Source organism: Podarcis raffonei, chromosome 13 (assembly GCF_027172205.1).
Source record: "Podarcis raffonei isolate rPodRaf1 chromosome 13, rPodRaf1.pri, whole genome shotgun sequence".
Taxonomy (NCBI): domain Eukaryota; kingdom Metazoa; phylum Chordata; class Lepidosauria; order Squamata; family Lacertidae; genus Podarcis; species Podarcis raffonei.
Window position 1 is genome coordinate 10,467,310 of NC_070614.1, and position 22,714 is coordinate 10,490,023.

At 47.0% G+C, this 22,714-nt stretch overlaps 2 protein-coding genes across 4 annotated transcripts in view; one reads left to right on the forward strand and one right to left on the reverse strand.

Annotated features, from left to right (window-relative positions):
• PTGES3L (prostaglandin E synthase 3 like) overlaps nucleotides 1-10,039 on the reverse strand; it is a 37,872-nt gene extending 27,833 nt beyond the window's left edge. Inside the window, exons 1-7 of one of the 3 annotated variants that reach the window (XM_053361937.1) lie at nucleotides 9,925-10,039; nucleotides 7,769-7,882; nucleotides 7,135-7,201; nucleotides 4,010-4,108; nucleotides 3,049-3,138; nucleotides 372-425; nucleotides 144-173 (exon numbers count right to left, since the gene is read on the reverse strand). In XM_053361937.1, the coding sequence (XP_053217912.1) occupies nucleotides 162-173; nucleotides 372-425; nucleotides 3,049-3,138; nucleotides 4,010-4,108; nucleotides 7,135-7,201; nucleotides 7,769-7,882; nucleotides 9,925-9,932 (444 nt within the window). In that variant the 5' untranslated portion in view covers nucleotides 9,933-10,039 and the 3' untranslated portion in view covers nucleotides 144-161. Of the gene's footprint in view, nucleotides 1-143; nucleotides 174-371; nucleotides 426-3,048; nucleotides 3,139-4,009; nucleotides 4,109-7,134; nucleotides 7,202-7,768; nucleotides 7,883-8,883; nucleotides 9,009-9,924 lie in introns of those variants that run through there. The other 2 variants (XM_053361936.1, XM_053361938.1) reach the window with 2 other exon arrangements.
• A 1,381-nt stretch (nucleotides 10,040-11,420) lies between these two features.
• Nucleotides 11,421-20,524, forward strand: RUNDC1 (RUN domain containing 1). The gene is made up of 5 exons (XM_053361931.1): nucleotides 11,421-11,853; nucleotides 15,193-15,351; nucleotides 15,477-15,675; nucleotides 17,013-17,126; nucleotides 17,931-20,524. Exons 1-5 carry the CDS (start codon nucleotides 11,512-11,514, stop codon nucleotides 18,800-18,802), a joined length of 1,686 nt encoding a protein of 561 aa, XP_053217906.1. The 5' UTR covers nucleotides 11,421-11,511; the 3' UTR covers nucleotides 18,803-20,524.
• Nucleotides 20,525-22,714: the final 2,190 nt, after the last annotated feature.

Here is a 22,714-nt window from a genome sequence, read left to right on the forward strand (position 1 = left end):
TTTCAGAGTTGCCAAGGCTGGTTCGCTTGTCTGCTTCCATGCCCAACCCCTTAGGCAACACCCCCCTCTCCCCCTTTTTAGGTCCCGCCAGCTGCTTGTCTGCCCACCCCTTCAGACATGGAGAGGGATGCCTTGATGATTACCTTTGAGTCTTGTGCTTTTCAGATGTCATCCTAGAAAAGATCGGGACAGACAGGGAAAGATCAGTATCTTTGGAACCCAAAGCATATCCCATCCCAAGTTGTAGAGGTGGCACAGTCTGGCAAGGACGGCCAGTCTGGCGTGGTCCTGACAGAGCTGAAAAGGGTTATAGAGATGAGATCCGAACCACATGGCTCTCACTTGCCTGTCATTCCCCCCCAAATACTTACATCAAGGTCATCCATGGCAGGAGGGGGGCCTTTCTTGGTGACCTTCTGCATGAGCTGGACGGAGAGAGAAAAGGAAAGTTGAGGACTTCAGCACTGATTTCTGAGAACAAGAAGATTTGCATCTTCTTCTCCTTCCTCCACAGTGATGAACCTCTACCGCCCTGAGCCCGGTCTCGGCCAGGGAGGGCGGGATACAAATAAAAGTTTGTTAATTTTATTATTTATTTATTATTTCTTTTTAAATTTCTATACAGTGGTACCTCGGGTTAAGTACTTAATTCGTTCCGGAGGTCCGTTCTTAACCTGAAACTGTTCTTAACCTGAAGCACCACTTTAGCTAATGGGGCCTCCTGCTGCTGCCGCGTCGCCGGAGCACGATTTCTGTTCTCATCTTGAAGCAAAGTTCTTAACCTGAAGCACTATTTCTGGGTTAGCGGAGTCTGTAACCTGAAGTGTCTGTAACCTGAAGCGTATGTAACCTGAGGTACCACTGTACTGCTTTATATTTTTAATAACACTCTCAAAGCGGTTTACAGCATATTCAGTCAATAAATCAATAAAACAATAGCCGGGCAACGTTACTCCAGCCTCAGGAGGAGCCTCTTTTGTAGGGCTGGGTGAGTGTGGGCCCAGCCCCCTAGGCCAGGTGGAAAGGGCCTTGCAGAGAGTGGCCTCCACGCCTCACAGCTGGGCAATGTTCCTCCGGCCTCATGAGGAGCCTCTTCAGTAGAGCTGTTGAGCAATGGGGAATGGCTTGGCTTTGTGCTCTGGGCTTATTCACCCCTCTGTTGGCATGTTGTTGTATCATCATCATCATCATCATCATGTTTTAATGAAGAGGCAAAATGAAAGCTTGAAAGTACTTCCCCAATGGCTGATTAAATCTTGGAAACCAAGAGTTGGTTGGTATGGTTTCTGCTGGTTTGAAAGTGGAGCTTAAGGGCATAAGAAAAGCCTTGCTAAAGGTCCATATAATTCAGCATCTTTTTCTTACAAAGGCCAACCAGGTGCCTGTGGGAAGCCCACAAGCATAGTTCAATGCCTTTTATAGCTCCTCTTTCTGTAACAGATAATGTCTGCAGACTGTCAAACTGTATGTACATGATAAGCCAGGTGATAGAAAAGATTTTGTGCCATGGAATTTTTTTAATGCAATTTATCCAGCCTTTGTGCCCCTCCCTCAGCCTGCCTCTGAGCAATTAATGTGAGGACAAATAAGCATTGCGAAACATTTCACTCCCTGAGAAGGAACGGCTATATGTGATGCCTACCATATTTTGCGCGCCATAGGACGCACCGGCCCATAAGGCGCACCTAGTTTTTTGGGGGGAAAATAAAGGAAAAAACTTTATTTCCCCGCCCAGGCGCGGGGCTGGGTCGGGGGAAGCCCAAGCTTCCCCCGACCCCAGCCCCCAGAACAGGCTGCTCTGCGCAAGCCGTGGGAGCCCTCCCGCGGCTTGCACGGAGCTACCCGAAGCCACGGCACGCTGCCCAGTGCGCCGGGGCTTCGGGATAAGAGGCGGCTCTGCGCAAGCCGGGGGAGGGCTCCCGCGGCTTGCGCAGTTTCCTGAAGCCTGGAGAGCGAGAGGGGTCGGTGCTCACCAACCCCTCTCACTCTCCAGGCTTCAGCGAAAGCCTGCATTCGCCCCATAGGACGCACACACATTTCCCCTTCATTTTTGGAGGGGGAAAAGTGCGTCCTATAGGGCGAAAAATACGGTAATGATAATAATTTATTATTTATACCCCGCACATCTGGCTGGGTTTCCCCAGCCACTCTGGGCGGCTTCCAACAAAATATTGAAATACAATAGTCTTTTAAACATTAAAAGCTTCCCTGAACAGGGCTGCCTTCGGATGTCTTCTAAAAGCCTACGTAATTGTAGCATAATTGTTATGGCAGGAGGTGCATTGGCTATAAAATTGCCAGCTGTTAAGTTGTGGGTGAACATATCAGACGACACATCGATTCTTCAAACAGCTCTTGTTTATTCACAGGCCAGAACAGAACTGAACTGAACTGAAGGGTTCAGTCAGCCTGCTTATATAGAGCTCCAGTACAACGTAACTGTAACCATTTTCTAAAACTATCCAATCACTGAAGGTCACTTTCGATCCCTTATTTGCATAACTATCTACAGTATCCCCCTGCTGGCCCAGGGTGAGAACTTCAGTACATAACACCAGCCACATGAACTGCGCTTTGCAGTCCACATCACAGGCTGCCTGGGTGAAAGGGTCTTGCTGTTCCTGCTGTCGTTGCTGGTCAAGGAATCCAGACTTGCCACTGCCCTGCTGCCTGCCCCCTGGGGAAACCCAATCTTTACCACTAAATTGGACAAACCAGGTTTTCTCTGGATTGACATTTGCCCTGCATTGCAGTGGGCTGGACTAGATGACCCTGGGATCCCTTCCAACTCTACAGTTCTATGAATCTAATTTTATCATGAAAGATCAGGTTTTCCAAAACTGCTCAGACTCGTGCTTTCTAGGCTCGTGACAAAAGTGGGAGAGCCCTAAAATCATAGGACACACAGCCAGCCACTATTGTCTCCTCAGGGTATAGGGCGGTGTATAAAATCAATAAATAATAATAATCCTATAAGCTGCACCACTGCTGATCTGATTTGAAGACAGCTCAAGACTCTGCCTTGGTCCCATAGCTGGACAGACTTACCTCCGCATAGTGCTCAACCATGGCTGCTTCCACTTCCTCGTCTCCTTCCCAGTCGCGCCAGTTATCGAAGTCCACTGAGAGCCAGGCTGGCTGCAGGTAAGATGAAGATTCACAGATTAACCCAGACTCCCTGCTTCTGCTTCTTCGCCTGGCTGGAGGAGAAGCTTTGGGGGAACAGTTGGTCACTGAGCCAAACTGACTTCTGGATTTTATCCCTTTTCAACAATAAGACAGAATTGGCCTCTGCCAGAGTCTATTTTGTCCCCAGCTATTTCTTTTTCCAGGGACGCAGGTGGCACTGTGGGTTAAACCACAGAGCCTAGGGCTTGCCGATCAGAAGGTCGGCGGTTCGAATCCCCGCAACGGTCGGCGGTTCGAATCCCCATGACGGGGTGAGCTCCCGTTGCTCGGTCCCTGCTCCTGCCCACCTAGCAGTTCGAAAGCACACCAAGTGCAAGTAGATAAATAGGTACCGCTCCGGCGGGAAGGTAAACGGCGTTTCCGTGCGCTGCTCTGGTTCGCCAGAAGCAGCTTCGTCATGCTGGCCACATGACCTGGAAGCTGTCTGCGGACAAACGCCGGCTCCCTCGGCCAATAAAGCCAGATGAGTGCCGCAACCCCAGAGTCGGCCACAACTGGACCTAATGGTCAGGGGTCCCTTTACCTTTATTTCTTTTTCCAATGTTTCGATAGCATAATAGGGCCAGACAGCAGCCACAGCTAAGAATTCTGGTTTTTCTGACCCCTTTCCAGCAACTCAGTATCTAACAACTGATTGGGGGTGGGTATGAGAATCCCTATTAACCAAAAACGGGGTGTGTGTGTATTTCCACAAACCCTTTTCAGCAAGTGGCAAATGCAACTCAGCCTTATTGAGTTCCCTTCTTGAGCTCGGACTCTACAATTTTATCATCTATGACCTCAGCTTTGTATGAAAAAGAGAACAAGCCACCGGCCCTACCTTAAAGTCCTCCTTGGTGAGACGTGGCCAAGCGACTTTTTCCTTCCACTTGCGTGCAAAGAGGGTGATGGACCTGCCTGACCGCTTGTTCTGGGAATCCTGAAAGTGATTGTGTTGGGAGAGAAATATCAGGCGGCCCAAGAGGCTAATCTGAACCAGAACCAAGCTTGGGAGAAAGTTCTGTACGTTTTATGAAGCAATGAGGGCTGAGCCCAGGTGCACTGGTCTGCAGCAATGAATAGATTATAGGTTTTGGAAACACTTATTCCATTTTTTTCATGCAATTCCAGGTCAACCAGCAACCAAAATAAGCAGGTAATTAGAACTGATTGCCAATTATCTTCATACGAGCCAGATCTCGCCAAGCCAGAATAACTAACACTCAAAACCTAGGGTGAGGCTACTCAGTACAGTGGTACCTCGCAAGACGAATGCCTCGCAAGACGGAAAACTCGCCAGACGAAAGGGTTTTTGGTTTTTTGAGTTGCTTCGCAAGACGCATTTCCCTATGGGCTTGCTTCGCAAGACGGAAACGTCTTGCAAGTTTGTTTCCTTTTTCTTAACACCGTTAATACAGTTGCGACTTGACTTCGAGGAGCAACTCATAGCACGCGGTGTGGTAGCCTTTTTTGAGGTTTTTGAAGACTTTGGTGATTTTTGAAGCTTTTCCAAAACTTTTCCGAAACCGTGCTTCGCAAGACGAAAAAATCGCAAGACGAAAAAACTCGCGGAACGAATTAATTTCGTCTTGCGAGGCACCACTGTAACATGTTCAGTTCTCTGTGGTTTTGGTCATTTGCAACATGCAGATTTTCCCAGCAGCCACCTTGCCACCACTAACTTAATCATGGACACCAATTAACAATTATTAATAATTAGACAAACAGATCAAAAATTAATTGAAGAATGGGATTGTGTAAAGGAGTACATGAAAAAACATTGTTCCGGGACAAATATATCGATATGCAATGAATAAAGTTCACAGGGTAGAAATATTAAGGAAACGGATCGAAGTGGAACAAAATGTAATATTAATAACACAATGAATAAAATAAGTTTAAGGGAAGGAGGACAAACATGGGTGGAGCGAAGTCTATGTTTTTATGTATTTTTTGGTGTGTTCTTTTAATTTTTTCTTTTGCGTAATTTATTGTTTTTCTTTTTTCCTTGTGATATGGTTTGGTTTTTGTTACTGCAATTCAATAAAGTTAAATAATTTTTTTAAAAAAATTAATAACCCTTGGGGATACAAAGTGTGGCTATTCCACAATAACTGCCCAGTGCGGAAGCATCTCAGTTTGTTGCCACCGCAAACACGCTACAAATAGCCAGGCAAAGAATGAATGAAGTTGATAGGTACACACGTTCTGTGAAATGTTAGGAACAAGCCATGTGCCAACCAGTGGCGTAGCGTGGGTTGTCAGCACCCGGGGCAAGGCAAGTAATTTGCGCCCCCTAACCCGTGGATTTGCGCCTCCTAACCCGTGGATTTGCGCCCCCTAACCCTAACCCCCAGATGTTGCGCCCGGTGCGGCCGGCCCCCCCTGCACCCCCCATGCTACGCCACTGCAGGGGTGTATGGACAGCTAATCCTACTTGTGTTCTCCCATAAATTGTTCATTTATGCTTGCTCTTTTTTAAAGGGAAAAAAATGCACAGATTGACATGTTTCCCAGGTGCTCCAAGAGAGGTGGGAAGCAGGGTGCAAAGCTCATGATGATCTACAATAAGCCTGCAACTTACCCCCAGGGATCGCGCCAAAAGCCAAAATCGTGTCTCGTCAAAGACATGCTGGGTGCAATGGCGGGTGGCATCACCAAAGTCTTTTAAAAAAATTTAAAAATTCTACTCCGCGCCTAAAGCTGAACGCACCCAAATTGAATGTGCATAAAGTTGCTGGCTTACTGAATTTATTCTCTGTTTATGTCTGGGGAGCAGGGTGCCAACTTGAGTAAAATATTGGGGGGGGGGGAGGTAAACCCTAGCCTGCATAGCTGACCACATGAAGCAGCAGGTGCACACTATTTGAATAATGCTCCGTCAAAGATTTGGGGGGGGGTGTCAAAGGAACCTCAGACCCTAGGAGTTGGTTCCTATGCTGGGGGGGGGGGCGTCTGCTGAGGACCCCAAGGAGAACCTCTTCCCTCATCTCTCCATGGGAGCTTCTCGCCCCCTGATTCCACGACGGAGTGGGCGAAGTGGCTCCCTTCCCGCGCCCCTGAAGGAAGGATATTTATTCTCCATGGTGCTGCTGGTGGTGGTCCTGCCTCCTCCGCCTACTCTTCGCGCCTGTTCCTTACTGCGATGGTCTCAGCAGCTCCCAGCGCGGCATAGCCCGCCTACCCGCCCGCCCGAAGGTCTTCCAGGCTCCTGCCCGGAGGCGCGACCGCCCTCGCCGGTGTCCGCGAGGCGATGGAGGCGCGGGGGCGGGCGCGGTGCCTCCCCACGGGCGCGCAGCTGGGGAGCTCCCTGACGTCACACAATGGGCCGCGTCACACTCGGCTCCCGACGTCACCGACGTCATAACAGCGCAGGCCGTTGCCAACGAAGCGCAGCGGCTTGCATTTTCTTTCTCTCCCCCGTTTGGCCCTTTCCGGACCCCCCCCCCGTAGCGCACATACAAACAAAAGTGTCAGTTGTCCCTTCCCTCTGGACTCGCGCCCCCCCCAGATGTTGCGCCCGGTGCGGCCGGCACCCCTGGCACCCCCCACGCTACGCCACTGGTGCCAACCTTTCTTCTCCCCTCTTTTTTTGCCTCCACTTGCTGGTAGCCTTTAAAATTTGGTGAGTGAGGAGAAGGTCCTGCACAGCTTTTTGGACCTTGCCCTTGATAGAGCTAAAGCAGAAACTGCTCCCCGAACAACTCAGATCTTGGTCATTTTTCAAAAGCGTGCACCATTTAGTCTCTGTGCGGAAGCAACCACTTTTAATTGATGGCAGAAGTGCCAACGGCAGCCAGCCAAGGGCTCCACGTATCTACCAGCTGGACGAGACAAAACTTTGCATTGTTGTTCGTTCTGCTAGTGAAGAGTTCTGTGGCAAGGCGTACAGGTCGAGGAAAGTTTTGCCCATGGCAGTTGCAGCGCACTCCTTCCAAAATGGCACACCCTTGTTTTCCTGCTCACCTTAGAATTAACCCGGGCATAAAAGGTAATCTCGTTGTACAACTCCACACCATCTGCGTTCTTACAACTGTGGAAAGACAAAAAGATTACGGTGGGGTTCCTGAGGAGCTACGAAAAACAACTTCTGAATAACGTCCTGTGTGGTTTTATCAGCGATGAAGCTGCAACCATGATTAATCAGCACTGCAGTTGCCCCAAAAAGAAGTCAAAGGCCAGGCCTTGCTTGCGATCTTCAGAGCAATTGATTGCACAAAATTTGCTCACAGCTAGACTTTTGAAATTATGAAACACATTTTACCTAAAATGCTCTCCTCGCCACAGCGGCTGACCAAGAGATTTCAAAATAATTGGCCCATCTGTTGGATCTTCATATTGTTTAGGGCAGGGATGGGAACCTTGTGGCTTTCCAGATGTTGCAGGATCAAAACTCCCATCATCTCTGAACAATGGCTTTGCAGGTAGGAATGAATGGGATTAAAATCCAACAGCATCTGGAAGGCCACATGTTCCTTGATTCCCCCACTCTTCACCAAATGGTCCAGGGTGAGTTATATAAAATTAAAATAACAGCAATCAGCGGCAAAGTAACAAAACAGCAGGACAGAGCAGCTGTGCTAGCAAGACAAGCCCTTACCTGAACACAACTTTGTAATCGTCAAGATCGACTTTCACGTCTGAGCTGTCCTCCACACAGAACTCCAGGAATATCCATCGTGGGCGGTCGTACCACAGAGTTTTGGCTGGTTGCCTTAGGAAACATGCAGAAGATATTAGGATGGTGAAGATGCAAGTGCCATTGCCAGTGGAATGAAGGGGGCAGGAGTGATCTCAGCCTACAGTGAGGACCCATTAGCAGTGCTACAATTTTTTTTTTTAAAGAATATTTATTAAGTTTTCCAATTTTTTAAACAAACAAACAAACAAAACAAACAGAAACATTAAACAAAGGCATAAAATTCATAAACCATACTTTTAAATAACAAATTTCTCAGACCTCCTCATACTTCTCCTTCTTGTATCCCAATTAAGATTATTTGTTCAGCAAATCCTTCATTTAAAGCATTACAGCTTGTAACATTACCTTATTTTTCAAACCCTCCCCCCCCCCATCTATGTTCTTATATATCATTGCAGCTAGAAACCTCTCAATTTCAATCCAACACCAACTAACTTTCTTAAATTTTACAATATTTCTGTAAATAGTCCTTGAATTTTTTCCAATCTTCTTCAGCCGACTCTTCTCCCTGGTCACGGATTCTGCTTGTCAATTCTGCCAGTCCCATACAGTCGATCACTTTCATCTGCCATTCTTCCAGAGTGGGTAGATCTTGCGTCTTCCAATACTTTGCGATAAGTATCCTTGCTGCTGTTGTAGCATACATAAAAAAAGTTCTGTCCTTCTTTGGCACCACTTGGCCGACCATGCCCAAGAGAAAGGCCTCTGGTTTCTTCAAGAAGGTATATTTAAATACCTTTTTCAATTCATTATATATCATTTCCCAGAACGCCTTAATCCTGGGACACATCCACCAAAGGTGAAAGAATGTACCTTCATTTTCCTTACATTTCCAACATTTATTGTCGGGCAAATAATAGATTTTTGCAAGCTTGACTGGGGTCATGTACCACCTGTATATCATTTTCATAATATTCTCTCTTAAGGCATTGCATGCCGTGAATTTAATCCCGGTGGAGCAGTGCTACAAATTTTAAACAGGATTGACACTTTAAATGGTTGTGGCTTCTTACCCATAATTAGAACGGCATGCATGCATCTTCCCTCTCCTTCAGTGCAGCTTTATGTGTGGAGGGCTTGCTTGTCTGCACTTGGGACCTTGGCATGGCAAACCATAACTCTGCGATTATTAGTGAACCCACTTTAAAGCAGTGCGATCTCACATACGTGGTTTTGGAGACAGAGCAACATTTTGGGTAGCCAGATGCAAAAGAAGACAGGTTTCCAAACTTCAATTTTTGGTATATAATTTTTATAAACTTTTCTGTTTTATAATTTAAAATACTCATTTTAAATCCTCAAGATATCAATGACTTCCCTTCTTCTCTTTCCATGGTTCATTTTACATATCATAAATCCCTGAATATTGTACAGAAACTACACGCAGGTGGCGCTGTGGGTTAAACCACAGAGCCTAGGGCTTGCCGATCAGAAGGTTGGCGGTTCGAATCCCCGTGACGGGGTGAGCTCCCGTTGCTCGGTCCCTGCTCCTGCCAACCTAGCAGTTTGAAAGCACGTCAAAGTGCAAGTAGATTAATAGGTACCGCTCCGGCGGGAAGGTAAACGGCGTTTCCGTGCGCTGCTCTGGTTCGCCAGAAGCGGCTTAGTCATGCTGGCCACATGACCCAGAAGCTGTACACCGGCTCCCTCGGCCAATAAAGCGAGATGAGCACTGCAACCCCAGAGTCGGCCACGACTGGACCTAATGGTCAGGGGTCCCTTTGCCTTTAAGGACTGTGCTTCTTTCCTGAAAAGGGGGGGGGGTGTTGCTGGATTTCTAGACCAATCTGGAAGCCACCATCCTTCAAAGGGGGGGCAGGGAGAGACTGCCCCTAATCCCAATTTTAGGAGAGCTATTTGTGGCTGTTCATATGCAGTCACACAAGATTAAAACCGATGAGTTGTTGAGCTCTGAGCCTGACACAGAACATGGCTTCTTTCTAAGGGGGGGGGGAGGGCGGTGAGGACCTCTGGCCAGGAAGGGACATTCTTGTTCTATTTCCAGGGAATCCCAGGAATCAAACGATCGTTAGCAGTTGTAGAGGGACACCCACCTTGCCATGGCTCTCTTCCTGATTGCGTCTCAATTCCCGCAGCGTCCAGCCGGGCAGCCTTATTTTGAGTCCCCCTCCGGCCAGGCGGAGCCAAACCCCGAGCCTCCCCCTGCCCAGCTGCCGCTGTCCATCACTGTTCACCTCTTCCCCCATGGGACTGGAAACCAGAACTTTCCCGGTGCGCATTCCCAGGAAAGTCTCTGCAAAAGGTAATAAGACTCTGGAACAATCCCGATTTCGCAGGTTAGCCACTTTGAACGTTACCACCACATTTGCAAAAAGAGATTTTATTAGACCTCCTGCGGGGTTTTAAAAGTCTGCTTGCTTTGTGGGAAGTACATTAAGTCTAACCATTGATCTAATTGATTATTGGACTTCAATTAACTAAATACAGACTCTTGTCCTAAACACACTCGCCAGAGGGTTAAGGCTCACCGAGCACCGAGTAAACCTGCTTTAACTCCAACTTCTCTTTTAAGTTACACGTTATTTCTTGCCTGTTAATTTACTGTCGATCTGGCTGTTGCTTTTCGGATTCTCCTATATTGATCTTATCATGTGTTGTTCTTCTAGATCGACGTCCTAGGGATTTGGATAAGGGATGATAATTGTGAAGCGGTACAGTCTAGCAAGTGACAACTTTAAGGTCCGCACGGTTGTGTTCAGACGACCCATCGGACGCTTGGATCTTAACATGTGGTTTGTTCAAGTGTGTTGCAATATGGGCACATATCCCCCCACCCCTTCCCTGTTCTGCCGCGCGTTAGAGGCATGTCGGGTTCTTTGGAGCAAACGCATTAAATGCTGCCATTCGATGCTTTTCTTTTCTGCATTTTCAAAATCTCAAATTACATTTTCTAGTGGCATAGCCACGCCCCTTCCCTTTCCACACCCACCCCATGCATTTATTAAAAAGGTTATGCATAACACCACATCGCCCAGCTTCCGGGTTGTCTCTTGAGATTTTCGTTCACGGCTTGCTGCGGACAAGAGCGTTAACTTCACACCTTTAAACGGCCGGCATTGCAAGTGACAGGAGCTCAGGAAAGATTTCCTGCATGCAACCCGGCGCTGATTCCTTCTGCGCGCTGCCTGCAGCAGCTCACTCGCAGTAAATCGTAGCATTGCAGAAGAGTAGACTAGGAAGAATAACTGCCAACGTTTCCCTTTTTTTTTTATTCCGAATAGGATTCCTCGCAAGAAAAGGGAAAAGTTGACAGCTATGCTAGGAAGGGACCTGGAGGGTCATCTAGTCCAACCCCGTGCAATACAAGAATTTGATTTCCAAGTGCAACCAATTTAGGAAAGTTCCCAGAGTCCAGCATAACTGCAATTCGAGAAAGCGCCTGCTACCTAATATTCCGGGCTGGAGGCGGAGCCGCAGGAGTAGAACGTTCTATAGCTCTGCAACTATTGGTTGCCTGGAGGGGGAGGGGGCTTAATTAGCATACGTGACGTCGTACCGCCGCCGTACCGGAAGTGACGCGCAAACCTTGCCGGTGCGGCCGCTCCTGACAGGAGCTTCCGGTGTGGCTTTGTTAACCCCCCGTTTTTGACCGTTGGCGGCGGCGGTTTCTCGCTGCTGGGATGGAGGCGACGGCGGCGGGGCCCGGCGAGCGCTGGGCGCCGGTGGGAGCGGTGGCCGAGGCCCAGCCCGGGGAGGAGGAGCCTGCGGAGGGGGAAGAGGACGCGGCGGCGGAGGCCGAGCCGGGGTCTCCGCGGTCGCTGAGGGCGGAGCGGCGGCGCCTCCACTCGGCGCTCTTGGCGCTGGCCTCGCACTTCGCCCAGGTCCAGTTCCGGCTCCGGCAGGTGGCCCGCGCCGGCCCGGCCCAGCAGCAGCGCCTCCTCCGCGAGCTCGAGGAGTTCGCCTTCCGAGGCTGCCCGGGCTTCGGCTTCGCGGCGGCGGACGGGGGCGGCGGCGACGCCAAGGTGAGCAGGAGCCGCTTCCTTCCTTCTCGCTTGCGCCTACGTGGCTCAGGTGCCGGTGGCCAGGCTGAGCTGCGGACCCGTGAGGCGGGCGACCCCGAAGGCCCCTTCTCCTTCGTCCACAATGCGCGGCGCGGGGGACAACGCCAGACCTGCTCTCAAGCACCGTTGCTATTATTATTATTATTATTATTATTATTATTATTATTATTACTGCTGCAATCGTTCGCTTGTTTGCAGGTAGGTCTTGTATATTATTAGTATTATTTATTGAATTTATATACCGCCCTATACCCGGAGGTCTCGGGGCGTTTCATAGAAAAGATCAACATAAAAACCACAATATATATAGCTATATGTACCTTGATACTCAAACAACTTGGAACCAAAACACTGCAAACCCAGAAGTAAGTCTTCCAGGTTACGAACTTTTATTTCTCAGTTTTGAGCGCCAAACTTCCGTTTTGAGTGTTAAGCTGCGGTCTGTCTGTTTTTGCGGCTCTTTTTTGTGTGTGACACTGTGGAACCCAGTTCAGCTACTGATTGACATAGCTGTCAACTTTTCCCTTTTCTTGCTAGGAATCCTATTCAGAATAAGGGAATTTCCCTTAAAAAAGGGGAAACGTTGACAGCTATGCTGATCGACTGATTGTGTGACTGCAGTACATTGTTTATTACTTTCATTTTATGGATCAACGGTCTCGTTAGATAGCAAAATTCATGTTAAATTGCTGCTTTAGGGGTTGTTTTATTTAAAAGTCTGGAACGGATTAATCCATTTTGCATTACTTTCTATGGGAAAGTGCGCCTTGGTTTTGGAACGGACTTCCAGAATGGATTAAGTTTGAGAACCAAGGTACCACTGTAACAACCCCCCCCCAAAAAAGAGCCACATTTTAAAAGGGCATAGGATGTCAAACAGATCAACCAAAGGCCTGGTTAAAAAGGAACATTTAGCCTGGTGCCTAAAGATGTATAAAGAATGTGCTAGGCGAACTTCCCTTTGGGGAGAGCCTTCCACAAATGGGGAGCCACTGCAGAGAAGGCCCTGTTCTCATGTTGCCACCCTCCAGACCTCTCCAGGAGGAGGCACACAAAGAAGGGCCTCAGAAGATGATCTCAGGGTCTGGGTAGGTTCATTTGGAAAGAGGCAATCTTTGAGGTATTGCGGTCCTAAGCCATAATACATTACAGTGGTACCTCTGGATACGAACGGGATCCGTTCCGGAGCCCCATTTGTATCTAGAAGCAAACATAACTAGTGATGGCATGTCTGCGCACGCATGCGTCACTTTTCGCTGCTTCTGTGCATGCGCGTGACGTCATTTTGAGCTTTTGCACAAGCAGTGAAACCCGGAAGTAACGCGCTCCGTTACTTCCGGGTTGCCGCGGAGCGCAACTCGAACGCACTCAACCCGAAGTGCATTCAACCCAAGATATGACTGTACATTATTTATGTACTGAATTTGTATGTGGCCCTTCATACGCAGGGTTGCCAACTTGAATAAGATATTGGGGGGGGGGCGTGCAGGTAAGTCCCACCCTGCATAATTGATCACATGACATGGCACACACACCATTTGAATGGCAATGCTGATCAACTTTTTTGAGGGGCCCCAACCCCCTCAAATACTTTGTCGGGTCCTTCGGCTCCTAAGAGCTGGTTCCTATCCAAAGATCACAGGGCTGTTCGCAACATCAAAATGCAAAATACACACGCGCAGAAGCAAAACAAACATATAATCTCCCCCCACCCATTTTAAAAGGCAATAGAATGTGAATTAACCAAGCGCCTGGTTGATGAGAAACGTTTTCGCTTGACGCCTAAAAATAGGTGTGTATGCAGTTGTATGTTTAATTGATTTAAAAAATGATTGTTTCACCCCAGTGCTTTTGGTGATCATTTTTTCCCCCTGTAAGACTTCCTCTCAGCGAAAATATGGGGTATAAATAAGAATATAATAATAATAATGCATGTGAAGCAGATTTGACCACTTAAAACTGCTACACAAAATGCTCCTAGCTTTTGAAACCGTCAAGCAGAGTAGTGAAGGCCAGGTGAGATGGCTGGAGATGCAGTAAATCCAGAGAACCTATTTTGAAATACACAATTTTTGGATGGCTTTATACCTGCATTTAATAAAGGACTCAATCTTTTAAACGGAGCAGATTTTTTTAGAATCATGTATGATAATTAGAAAGGGAGAAGATGGTGGGGTCTCAGATGTGTGGGTGCACCCAGTGAGTACCTTTGTACCCCTGGATGCCATTGAGAAGGGTGATATTGTGGCATGTAATCAGTCTTTTTAAGTTCTTTGATTAGGTGGTGTTCCTATGAATTACCAAGGCACACTGTTTTTTGCCCAGTGTTAAATAGCACCCATGTCCATCTCCATGTTCAAAATGTTGCTACCAACCTTGATTGCATGAAAACAATATTTGAATACACCCAATTGGTTGGTTGTAGATTGTTATCCCATGCACACTTATCCAGAAGTAAATATCATTTTGGCTAGTGAGACTTCTGGGGTCCACATGAGTTGAATTAGCCTATGTGAGATGTAAACTTACCCCAGAATGTCAAAGTAATATCAGCCGGACTTACCTTGTATTTTGAGGTACGGTATCTTAAATGATCTGAGTGGCTTCCACTTGTGGTTTGTTTTCAGAGAAACTATGAGTGCTGCACTTAATGCAAAGCAAGCCTTTGGTTTGTTTCCTTCCCAGTGTGGTAACAGCAGGTGTGGAGGATGAGAAAATTTGGGTTTGGTTTTTATGCATTAGGCGCTAGCATAGTGCTTGCTCACATTAAGCAGTAGTTTTATTTTTAACCGTAGTTTAATCTGCCATTCAAACCCTACCACTGTGGCTGTCCTTTTATCCCTTTGGGTTACAAAGCGTACACAAGCTGAGTGAGTTTGCGCACCTGAGCAATACCTCCATATCTGTCATGCATACCTTTGCACACCCTTATTTCAGCGATTAGAGCCTGCTGTACAAGAGAGGTTTGTATTTTTAAACTGATAAGCAGGATACGATGTGGCTGTTTTGAGACACGTTGTTCTGAGGAATGTTTCAAAATTTGTGGGTGAGTGAGTGAGTATATGTAAGGTTCATTTATTTGATTTCTTTCCTGTCCTTTATAAGATCCCAGGGTAGCTAACAGTAAAAGAATATGTTTATTAAAAAAAGCTTAAACCATGACAAAAAAACACATAAAACTGTTCCACGTGGTTTTTTTCTGGATACTTGCTGTCTGTGGGGTGAAAATAACATTTCTCTTTGAGGCCTTGCTCTCTTTTCCAAAGGGGTGCAAGGTAAGATATTATCTCCTTGTTTCAGAGTGAACATGAGAAGCAGGAACAGCTCGAGGCACGGAAGGAGAAGCAGCGGGAACTCATACTGCAACTCAAGGCCCAACTGGATGACTTGGAAACTTTTGCCTACCAGGAGGGAAGCTATGATGCACTTCCACAGTCCATGGTTGTGGAGAGACAACGGGTGAGGCCTAGCTTCCCTGTGGAGGGACTCTTTGAGCTGAACCAGCTGGTGTTTAGCCCTTTGGAGTGATCTTCAGAGAGGGAGGGGAAAACACCTCTCAACTTCCTTCCTGTGTGGTTTTACAGGTGATTATTGAGGAGCTGATCAAGAAGCTGGACATGAACTTGAGTGAGGACATTGCCTCACTGTCCCCAGAGGAGCTGCGTCAGCAGGTGGATGCTGCTGTGGCCCAAATTGTCAATCCGGCACGTGTGAAGGAGCAGCTGGTAGAGCAGCTGAAAACCCAGATCCGAGACCTCGAGATGTTTATCAATTTCATTCAAGGTCAGCAGGCACATATCTTGCATAATTTGGGCAGTACATGGGGGCACTTGACCTTGGGTATTCAGGGGTCCAAGGTACATGCGAAATGCGTGCAGATAACTTGAGAGTAGAGGCATGGGGTAGCTTGTGGCAGACCATGATGCTAAATTCACATTAGCGTTAATTCACTTTGACAAGTTAAGACATCTTATGTCTTGTAACTGGGATTTGAATAAAAGGAAGGAGTAAGCAATAGGAGTGTATTCACTAACAAGTTCTAGAGGGATAGTCTTGTTGCTCTAAGTGCCACAAAAATGAGTCTAGCAGCACCTTTTAATGCATTTATTATGGCTTAAGCCTTCCTAGATCACCTTCACTGAATACATTAAGCGTTATCCTGAGTTGACAGATCCTGTAATAGTGTTGTTTGAAAAGATTAACATCTGAGTTGGTTGCAGGGTCCGATCCCTGTGTTTGTGTCTTTTTATGCAGCTTGTCTCTGGCAAGTACCTAGATGTTTTAGGCTAGGCGGCCGTTTGTAAACAAAGACTGGCCTATTACATAAGAATTGGCTTTAGATCAATCCTGATATACTGGAGTGGTTTTAGCTGTGAGGTGTTACAGGACCTGACAGTGTAAACCGCAGCATCAAGTCATTGGGCTTGAATTGCAACCATTCAAAGATTAAATTATATAACCTGTGATAATCAATCACAATAATGGGTTTTATTCCACTAGAGGTGTCAGTTAGCTTTTCAGTGCTAGGATCTTGGTGGCATTATCCATAGTGAATAGTTACTAATTAATTTTTGTATATTTAAGATTTAACATATTCCTCAGTCTGCATTTCTTTTATTTTCTCTGGTCTCATTACTTGCACATTTCTCTACATCCCCTATGTCTATATACTTGCTAAGTGAAGATAATGCTTCATGCATCTCTAAAAATACTTGCACATCCCTGATGAAGTGGATTCTAATCTGTAAGAGCGTATGTCATAGTGAATTTGTGAATCATTAAATTGCCACATTTTTGTTCCCCCCACTCTTTTCTTTAACAAGGGCACTCCTGGACTAGTTGTTCATATTATTACTATTAGTATAGTACCTCTTTTCAGGGTGCCTGTTGTCTAAAGAATGGCTTCTCTGAATCTGGATTTGGTTTGGTGTGAGAGGGTAGCACAGAAACAAAGTATGTCTGTACCTTGGAAATATTTGTCTTCAAATGAAAATGAAGCTGAGGAGGAAGAGTCATTGCTGGGATAGAGCTGGAGTTTAGAGCACATTGTACATGGATATGAATCAAGGTTGTTCTAGGTTTTACAATACTTAGTAAAATATACTTTCCTGGCTTTACAGAAGAAGTCAGCAGCCCAGGTAATGCAGAGAAGGGGCATTGTGACTGTTCAGGTGGAAAAGCTGGAAGTGGCAACTGCAAACCGAACACCCGGCAGCCTCATGGAAGACACCGAGGTGGGTACCTGGAGAGCCTTCAGGGTCTTGTATGACACTGCACATGGTCAACAGATGGCTTTTTAATTTCATTTTGTTTCATTGTTTTATTTAAGTTATATGCAATCATTTGTCAATAATTTATTCCTGAGCAGTTCACAATATTACAAAGAGTACATCCCCATTAACACTATAAAATACAGATTAAAGCTTACAGAAGCACCGCAACATAGAATGTTTATTGCTTGGCACCTCTAAAACTATGGGGAGATCTGTGTGTGTTGCAAAGACACTTTGAGTAGTGAATTGGGTCTCTGCCACCTTTTAATTCTTTTCTCCCTGCCAACCCCATAGAGTAGCTTCCTTCACTAATATTGACTATGCAATAGGTTCCTTCACTAATATAGACCATCCCCTGGCGTCTGTAACAATGCCAGCCATTCTCTTACTCTTCTCACCAATTACCAACCTAAGATGAGGCCAAAGTGGGGCCTACTCCATCATTGCAACACTCACTTTTTGTTGCCACTTGTCTGTCCCTGTCCCAGATAATCTGAGTGAAACCAGTCTCCCATAAGATGACCCAAGGATACTCAGACCTGCAGTACAAACTCTGCCCCCTCCCACACAGCTTGGCAGGGTTTAATGGAGTGTGGGGCCCACACCTGCAGCTGTGCTACCCATAGCAGGAGATGGGCAGGTGGAGTGAGCTTTGTGTGACTGCCAGTCAAAACCACAACAGGTGTTTGCTTTAACAGAGCAGAAACCACTCCAGTCCGTCTGCTCCTCTAAGGAATGTTTCCTTTCCTCTCTCTGATTTTGTAGTGAATCCTGAAGATGCACAGAGGATGCGAGAGACGGGGTTACATCTCATGCGCCGAATGCTCGCTGTGCTGCAGATCTTCGCGGTGAGCCAGTTTGGCTGTACGACTGGACAAATACCACACCATCTATGGCAGAAGGACCAGTCTGACAGGGACTATTCGCCCTTGGTGAAGAAGTTAGAGGTGGCTGTGGCCCATGTGAGGCAGCTGGCCCAGAAGTACCAGCTGACAGAGCCTGAACATGTCATCAGCTGCTCCGGCTTCCAGGATGCCTCCTTGGGCGGGCGGGATGAGCTGACGCTGGCTGTGCGTAAGGAGCTGACGATAGCTGTGCGGGACTTGCTGGCCCACGGTCTCTACACCCCATCGCCAGGCATGAGCTTGGTTCTAGCCCCCATTGCCTGCTTGCTGCCAGTACTGAGCTCCTCTCCTCAGGCCATGCACCCATGGGAGCTCTTTGTGAAGTATTACAACTCTAAGAACGGCCGTGCCTTTGTGGAATCGCCAGCACGCAAACTTTCCGAGTCTTTTGCCCTCCCGGTGATGGGTGGAATGCCTGCCACCCCGAAGCAGAGCCTGCTGTCGGCCATCCACACTGTGCTGTCGGAACATGACCCATTCAAGCGTAGTGCAGACTCGGAGCTGAAGGCGCTGGTGTGCCTGGCCCTCAACGAGCAGCGCCTGGTTTCCTGGCTCAACCTAATCTGCAAGTCAGGGGCCCTGATCCAAGCCCACTACCAGCCCTGGAGTTACATGGCCCAGACAGGCTTTGAGGGGGCCCTCAATCTCCTTAGCCGCCTTAGTAACCTTCGATTCAGCCTCCCTGTGGACCTGGCAGTGCGGCAGCTGAAGAACATCAAGGATGCCTTTTGAGTGGCTGAGGAGTCTGGAGTCCAGCCTCAGCCACCTTGAGGAAACACTTCAACACACTCCAGCAGGCCACTTCTGTGTGTTCACAAGGGGGGGAAATTGCTGCTAGTTGGTGATGGTCTTGCGTTGCTGAGTTGCTACTGGCTGCCTCCATTGCATGCACCAGACCGCATGGAGCTCCTGTTAATTTGCAGGGTCTTTATTGTGGTAGCCTCCTTGGTGCTGTGCAGAAAATGTCAGTGTGCACAGTTCTTAGCTATTAAGGATAGGCTGTAGTGGAACCAGTTGGTAGGCTTGGCAGGAGGGCATCTCTCCTACCAGAGGGAATTTCTACAGGGCCAATAGGAAACTATTTATATCCTGAATCCCATGGAGTCAGGGCTAATCCACAACAGTATAGACAATATTTTGGCTACATCACAGAAAACTCCTTTCTTTCCCAAGGAGGTGTATGTGCCAGGCACACCATTCCAGACCTATAGTTTCATATTATATCATATATAAAATGCACTGGCTGAATTACCAAATCTGAGCAGGGTCCTTCCCTGTGTTTGATGGCCTTAAGCTATTTGACCCTCATGCTGCAAGGGACCAGTCACTTGCAGGGAGTTTTTCCTCCCAGATTATTGTGTCTTGGAAATGGATCCCTCATGTGCTTATTTGTCAGCAAATGGCCACAACATGCACCCAGTATTTACAAGTGGCTCACTGGCAAGGTATTGTGATGGACAGGTGAACTCTTTCCCTACTAAGTATTCAGGTGGTATGAGAGGTGATTTCAAGGGAAGTCGGGGAAGAGAAGGGAAGAAAGACAATGCCTTGATCACGGAGAGAGGGTTTGGTCTGGGATCAAGCACCTTGGAGAGTGGGGGGATGTACTTATTTTTATCTCTAGTGGGAAAGGTGTTGAGCTTACCTGTTCAAATAGCAGTTGCCGCAACTCCCACCTTGAAGGAGCAAGCCATCAGTTATGTGTTATTTACTGGCACACAAAGTCACCTCTAATTTGTTTTTGGATGGCCAACCCTCAGCTGTTCTTTTGCGAATTAGAACTGCATGACCTTGAACCTTTAGGTTCCCATGTCTGATCTGTGGCAGTAGTAAGGCTAGGTAGAATCCTCATGTGCTGTTCTTCAGTGGAGCAGAATGGTGGTGGAAGATGCATCTGTAGATATTGAAACCAGGAGTAACTCTTCAACTTGTGGCTCACACCTTTGGACTTGGGGCACTGTCCTGACGTCTTCAGAAAAGCTGGGTGCGCATGGTTTGTGAACAATTCCTAGACCCAGATTTGCAACATCTGTAACTCTTACCTGGCGTCTTGTAGACACCCTGCATTTGTGAGATCTGAAGAAGATTAAGGCAAACTGCACTGTCTTCAAAGCCAAATCTGACAACATCCTCAGAGTGTGCAAAGGAGGATCAGTGGCAAACAGCACTCTTTTGTGTTAGGTGAAGTCTGTGTATTTTTTGCAAGTAAGTTGGCTTGTGACGTGTGTATGCTAAACTGTCCTGCTGAAACTCCTCCGTTTAATGTAGGAGCTCTTCTATTTTTACTTGTTGATTTATGTGTTGATGCACTTAAGAAAATTCTGTCCTTGGTTCCCGGGTATATCTATTTAATGCTGTGTGTTTTTGTTTTGACTACATTTCAGTGCAAAAGGAAGAATGTATTTATGCAGAATTGTGTCTGTTGTTAATAAATTCAGTCTGTCATCTTTCTTATTTTTGTTTTCTGTATTTTTTTATTTTCCCTGCTGTTTTTGACAGTTGTGGAATCTTCCTTCTTGTACCGCATGTGTTTCCAGTATGTGCAGAAGCAACTTGGCTCTCTGTGAAATTTCTCTTTAGGACAGAATGAAATTAATTTATGGCACATCTTAGCTTCTCAAATATTTAGTAAGCAAAAATGTTACAGTCCTGTGTGGAGGATAGTTATTTGGGGGCATACCTATAGTTATCATGAGAAAGCTTCATACTTGGCCCAGTATATCTGAAGGAGCGTCTCCAACCCCATTACTCAGCCCGGACACTGAGGTCCTCCTCTGAGGGTCTTCTGCTGGTTCCCTCACTGTGAGAAGTGAAGTTAGAGGGAACCAGGCAGAGGGCCTTCTCTTAGTGGTGTGGTGCCCTCCCTGTGGAATGCTCTCCCTTCAGATGTCAAGGAAATAAACAACTCTTTGACTTCCAGAAGACATCTGAAGGCAGCCCTGTTTAGGTAATCTAAAAACATAATAAAAACATCAATCCTTAAAATGTTGTAAGCTGCCCAGAGTGGTTGGGGTAACCCAGCCAGATGGGTGGGATATTATTATTATTATTATTATTATTATTATTATTATTATTATTATTATTATTGCAAATAATGTATGTAGCCCTGTATATATTGATGAGATGAGGATCACTTCCAGTTTTGCAGCGCGAAGAGTTCAGGAGAGACTGACTGATTGTACGGGCAGAAATACGTGGTATTCCTCTTAGTTTACTTTCTCTCCTAGGGTGGCGCTGTCTGGTCTAAACCACTGAGCCTCTTGGGCTTGCCGATTGGAAGGTCAGCAGTTTGAATCCACGTGACACTGTCCCAGCTTCTGCCAGCGTAGCAATTCGAAAGCATGCCAGTGCAAATAGATAAAGAGGTACCACTGCAGCAGGAAGGTAAATGGCATTTCCGTGCACTCTGGCTTCCATCACGGTGTTCCGTTGCGCCAGAAGCGGTTTAGTCATGCTGACCATGACCCGGAAAGCTGTCTGTGGACAAACGCCAGCTCCCTCGCAGTGCATCCTACTGCCACTGCTGCCTCCCAGGGTGTGGTGCTCACTTCATGTTCACCTTTGACCAGTCTCTGTTGGGCCACTAAGGCTGGGGACATCCTCTTCCCAGGCCCCTGTGGGGCAGTGTGGGGAGGCACGTCTCTTTGGGGTGGGAGTGGGGCAGCTCAGAGACCCGGGGTGGCGGCAGCAGCTGCCCGGAGGACTCCCCAAGGAGAGGAGGCTGAGGAAACACTCCACAAGGGAGGGTGTTTGGAAAAGGGTGAAAGGATTTCAGCTCTGCTGGAAAGGGTTGACAGAACTGGGCTCCTGAGCCCGACCGGTGAGCAGCCGAAAGAATGTACCATAGTTGGTCAAGGGAGCCGTGGACTCAAATAGGTTGAAAAACCTCTGTGATAGACCATTTGGGACACTTGTAACTTGCAGTCGTGTCTTCCCGTGACAAAAATCACACAGTGCATCTTTTTTGAGGGCAAACCACTTCTCTATCACTGCGTTGTTGACAAATTGGAATTATAGTGGAACCTCGGCTGTCGAACATTTCAGAAGTCGAACGTTTCAGGTTTTGAACGCCGGCAAGCCGGAAGTGAATGCTTCTTTTTTCGAACGTGCCTCGGAAGTCGAATGGCTTCTGGGGCACATTTCTCCATTTTTCAATGGATTTTGCCAACCGGCAATTGCACCTCAGTTGTCGAATGTTTCAGAAGTTGAACAAACGGATTACGTTCGACAACAGAGGTTCCACTGTGGTACAAAAAGGAAAGGCAGTCTTCTCAGCCTTTCACAAGCAGCAGTGGAAGTCTCTCTGCTGGCATCTTGTGGAGAAACTAGCTGTTGCAAGCCTTGTTTACAGACCCTTTGTGTTTTTATTTCCATCTGTTGGGGAAATTGTGGAAGACAAACACCCAATAAGGCTGAAACAATCCTTTTGTAAAATAATAAAGTAGTCTCTGCAGCTTGGCTGCCAGCCCCATCATATATTTATCTAAATCTAGATATGAACTACAAATTAAGAACGGACCTCTGGAACGAATTAAGTACTTAACCTGAGGTACCACTATATAAGCTAAACAAGCTACAGTGGTGCCTCGCAAGACGAAATTAATTTGTTCCGCGAGTTTTGTCGTCTTGCGATTTTTTTTGTCT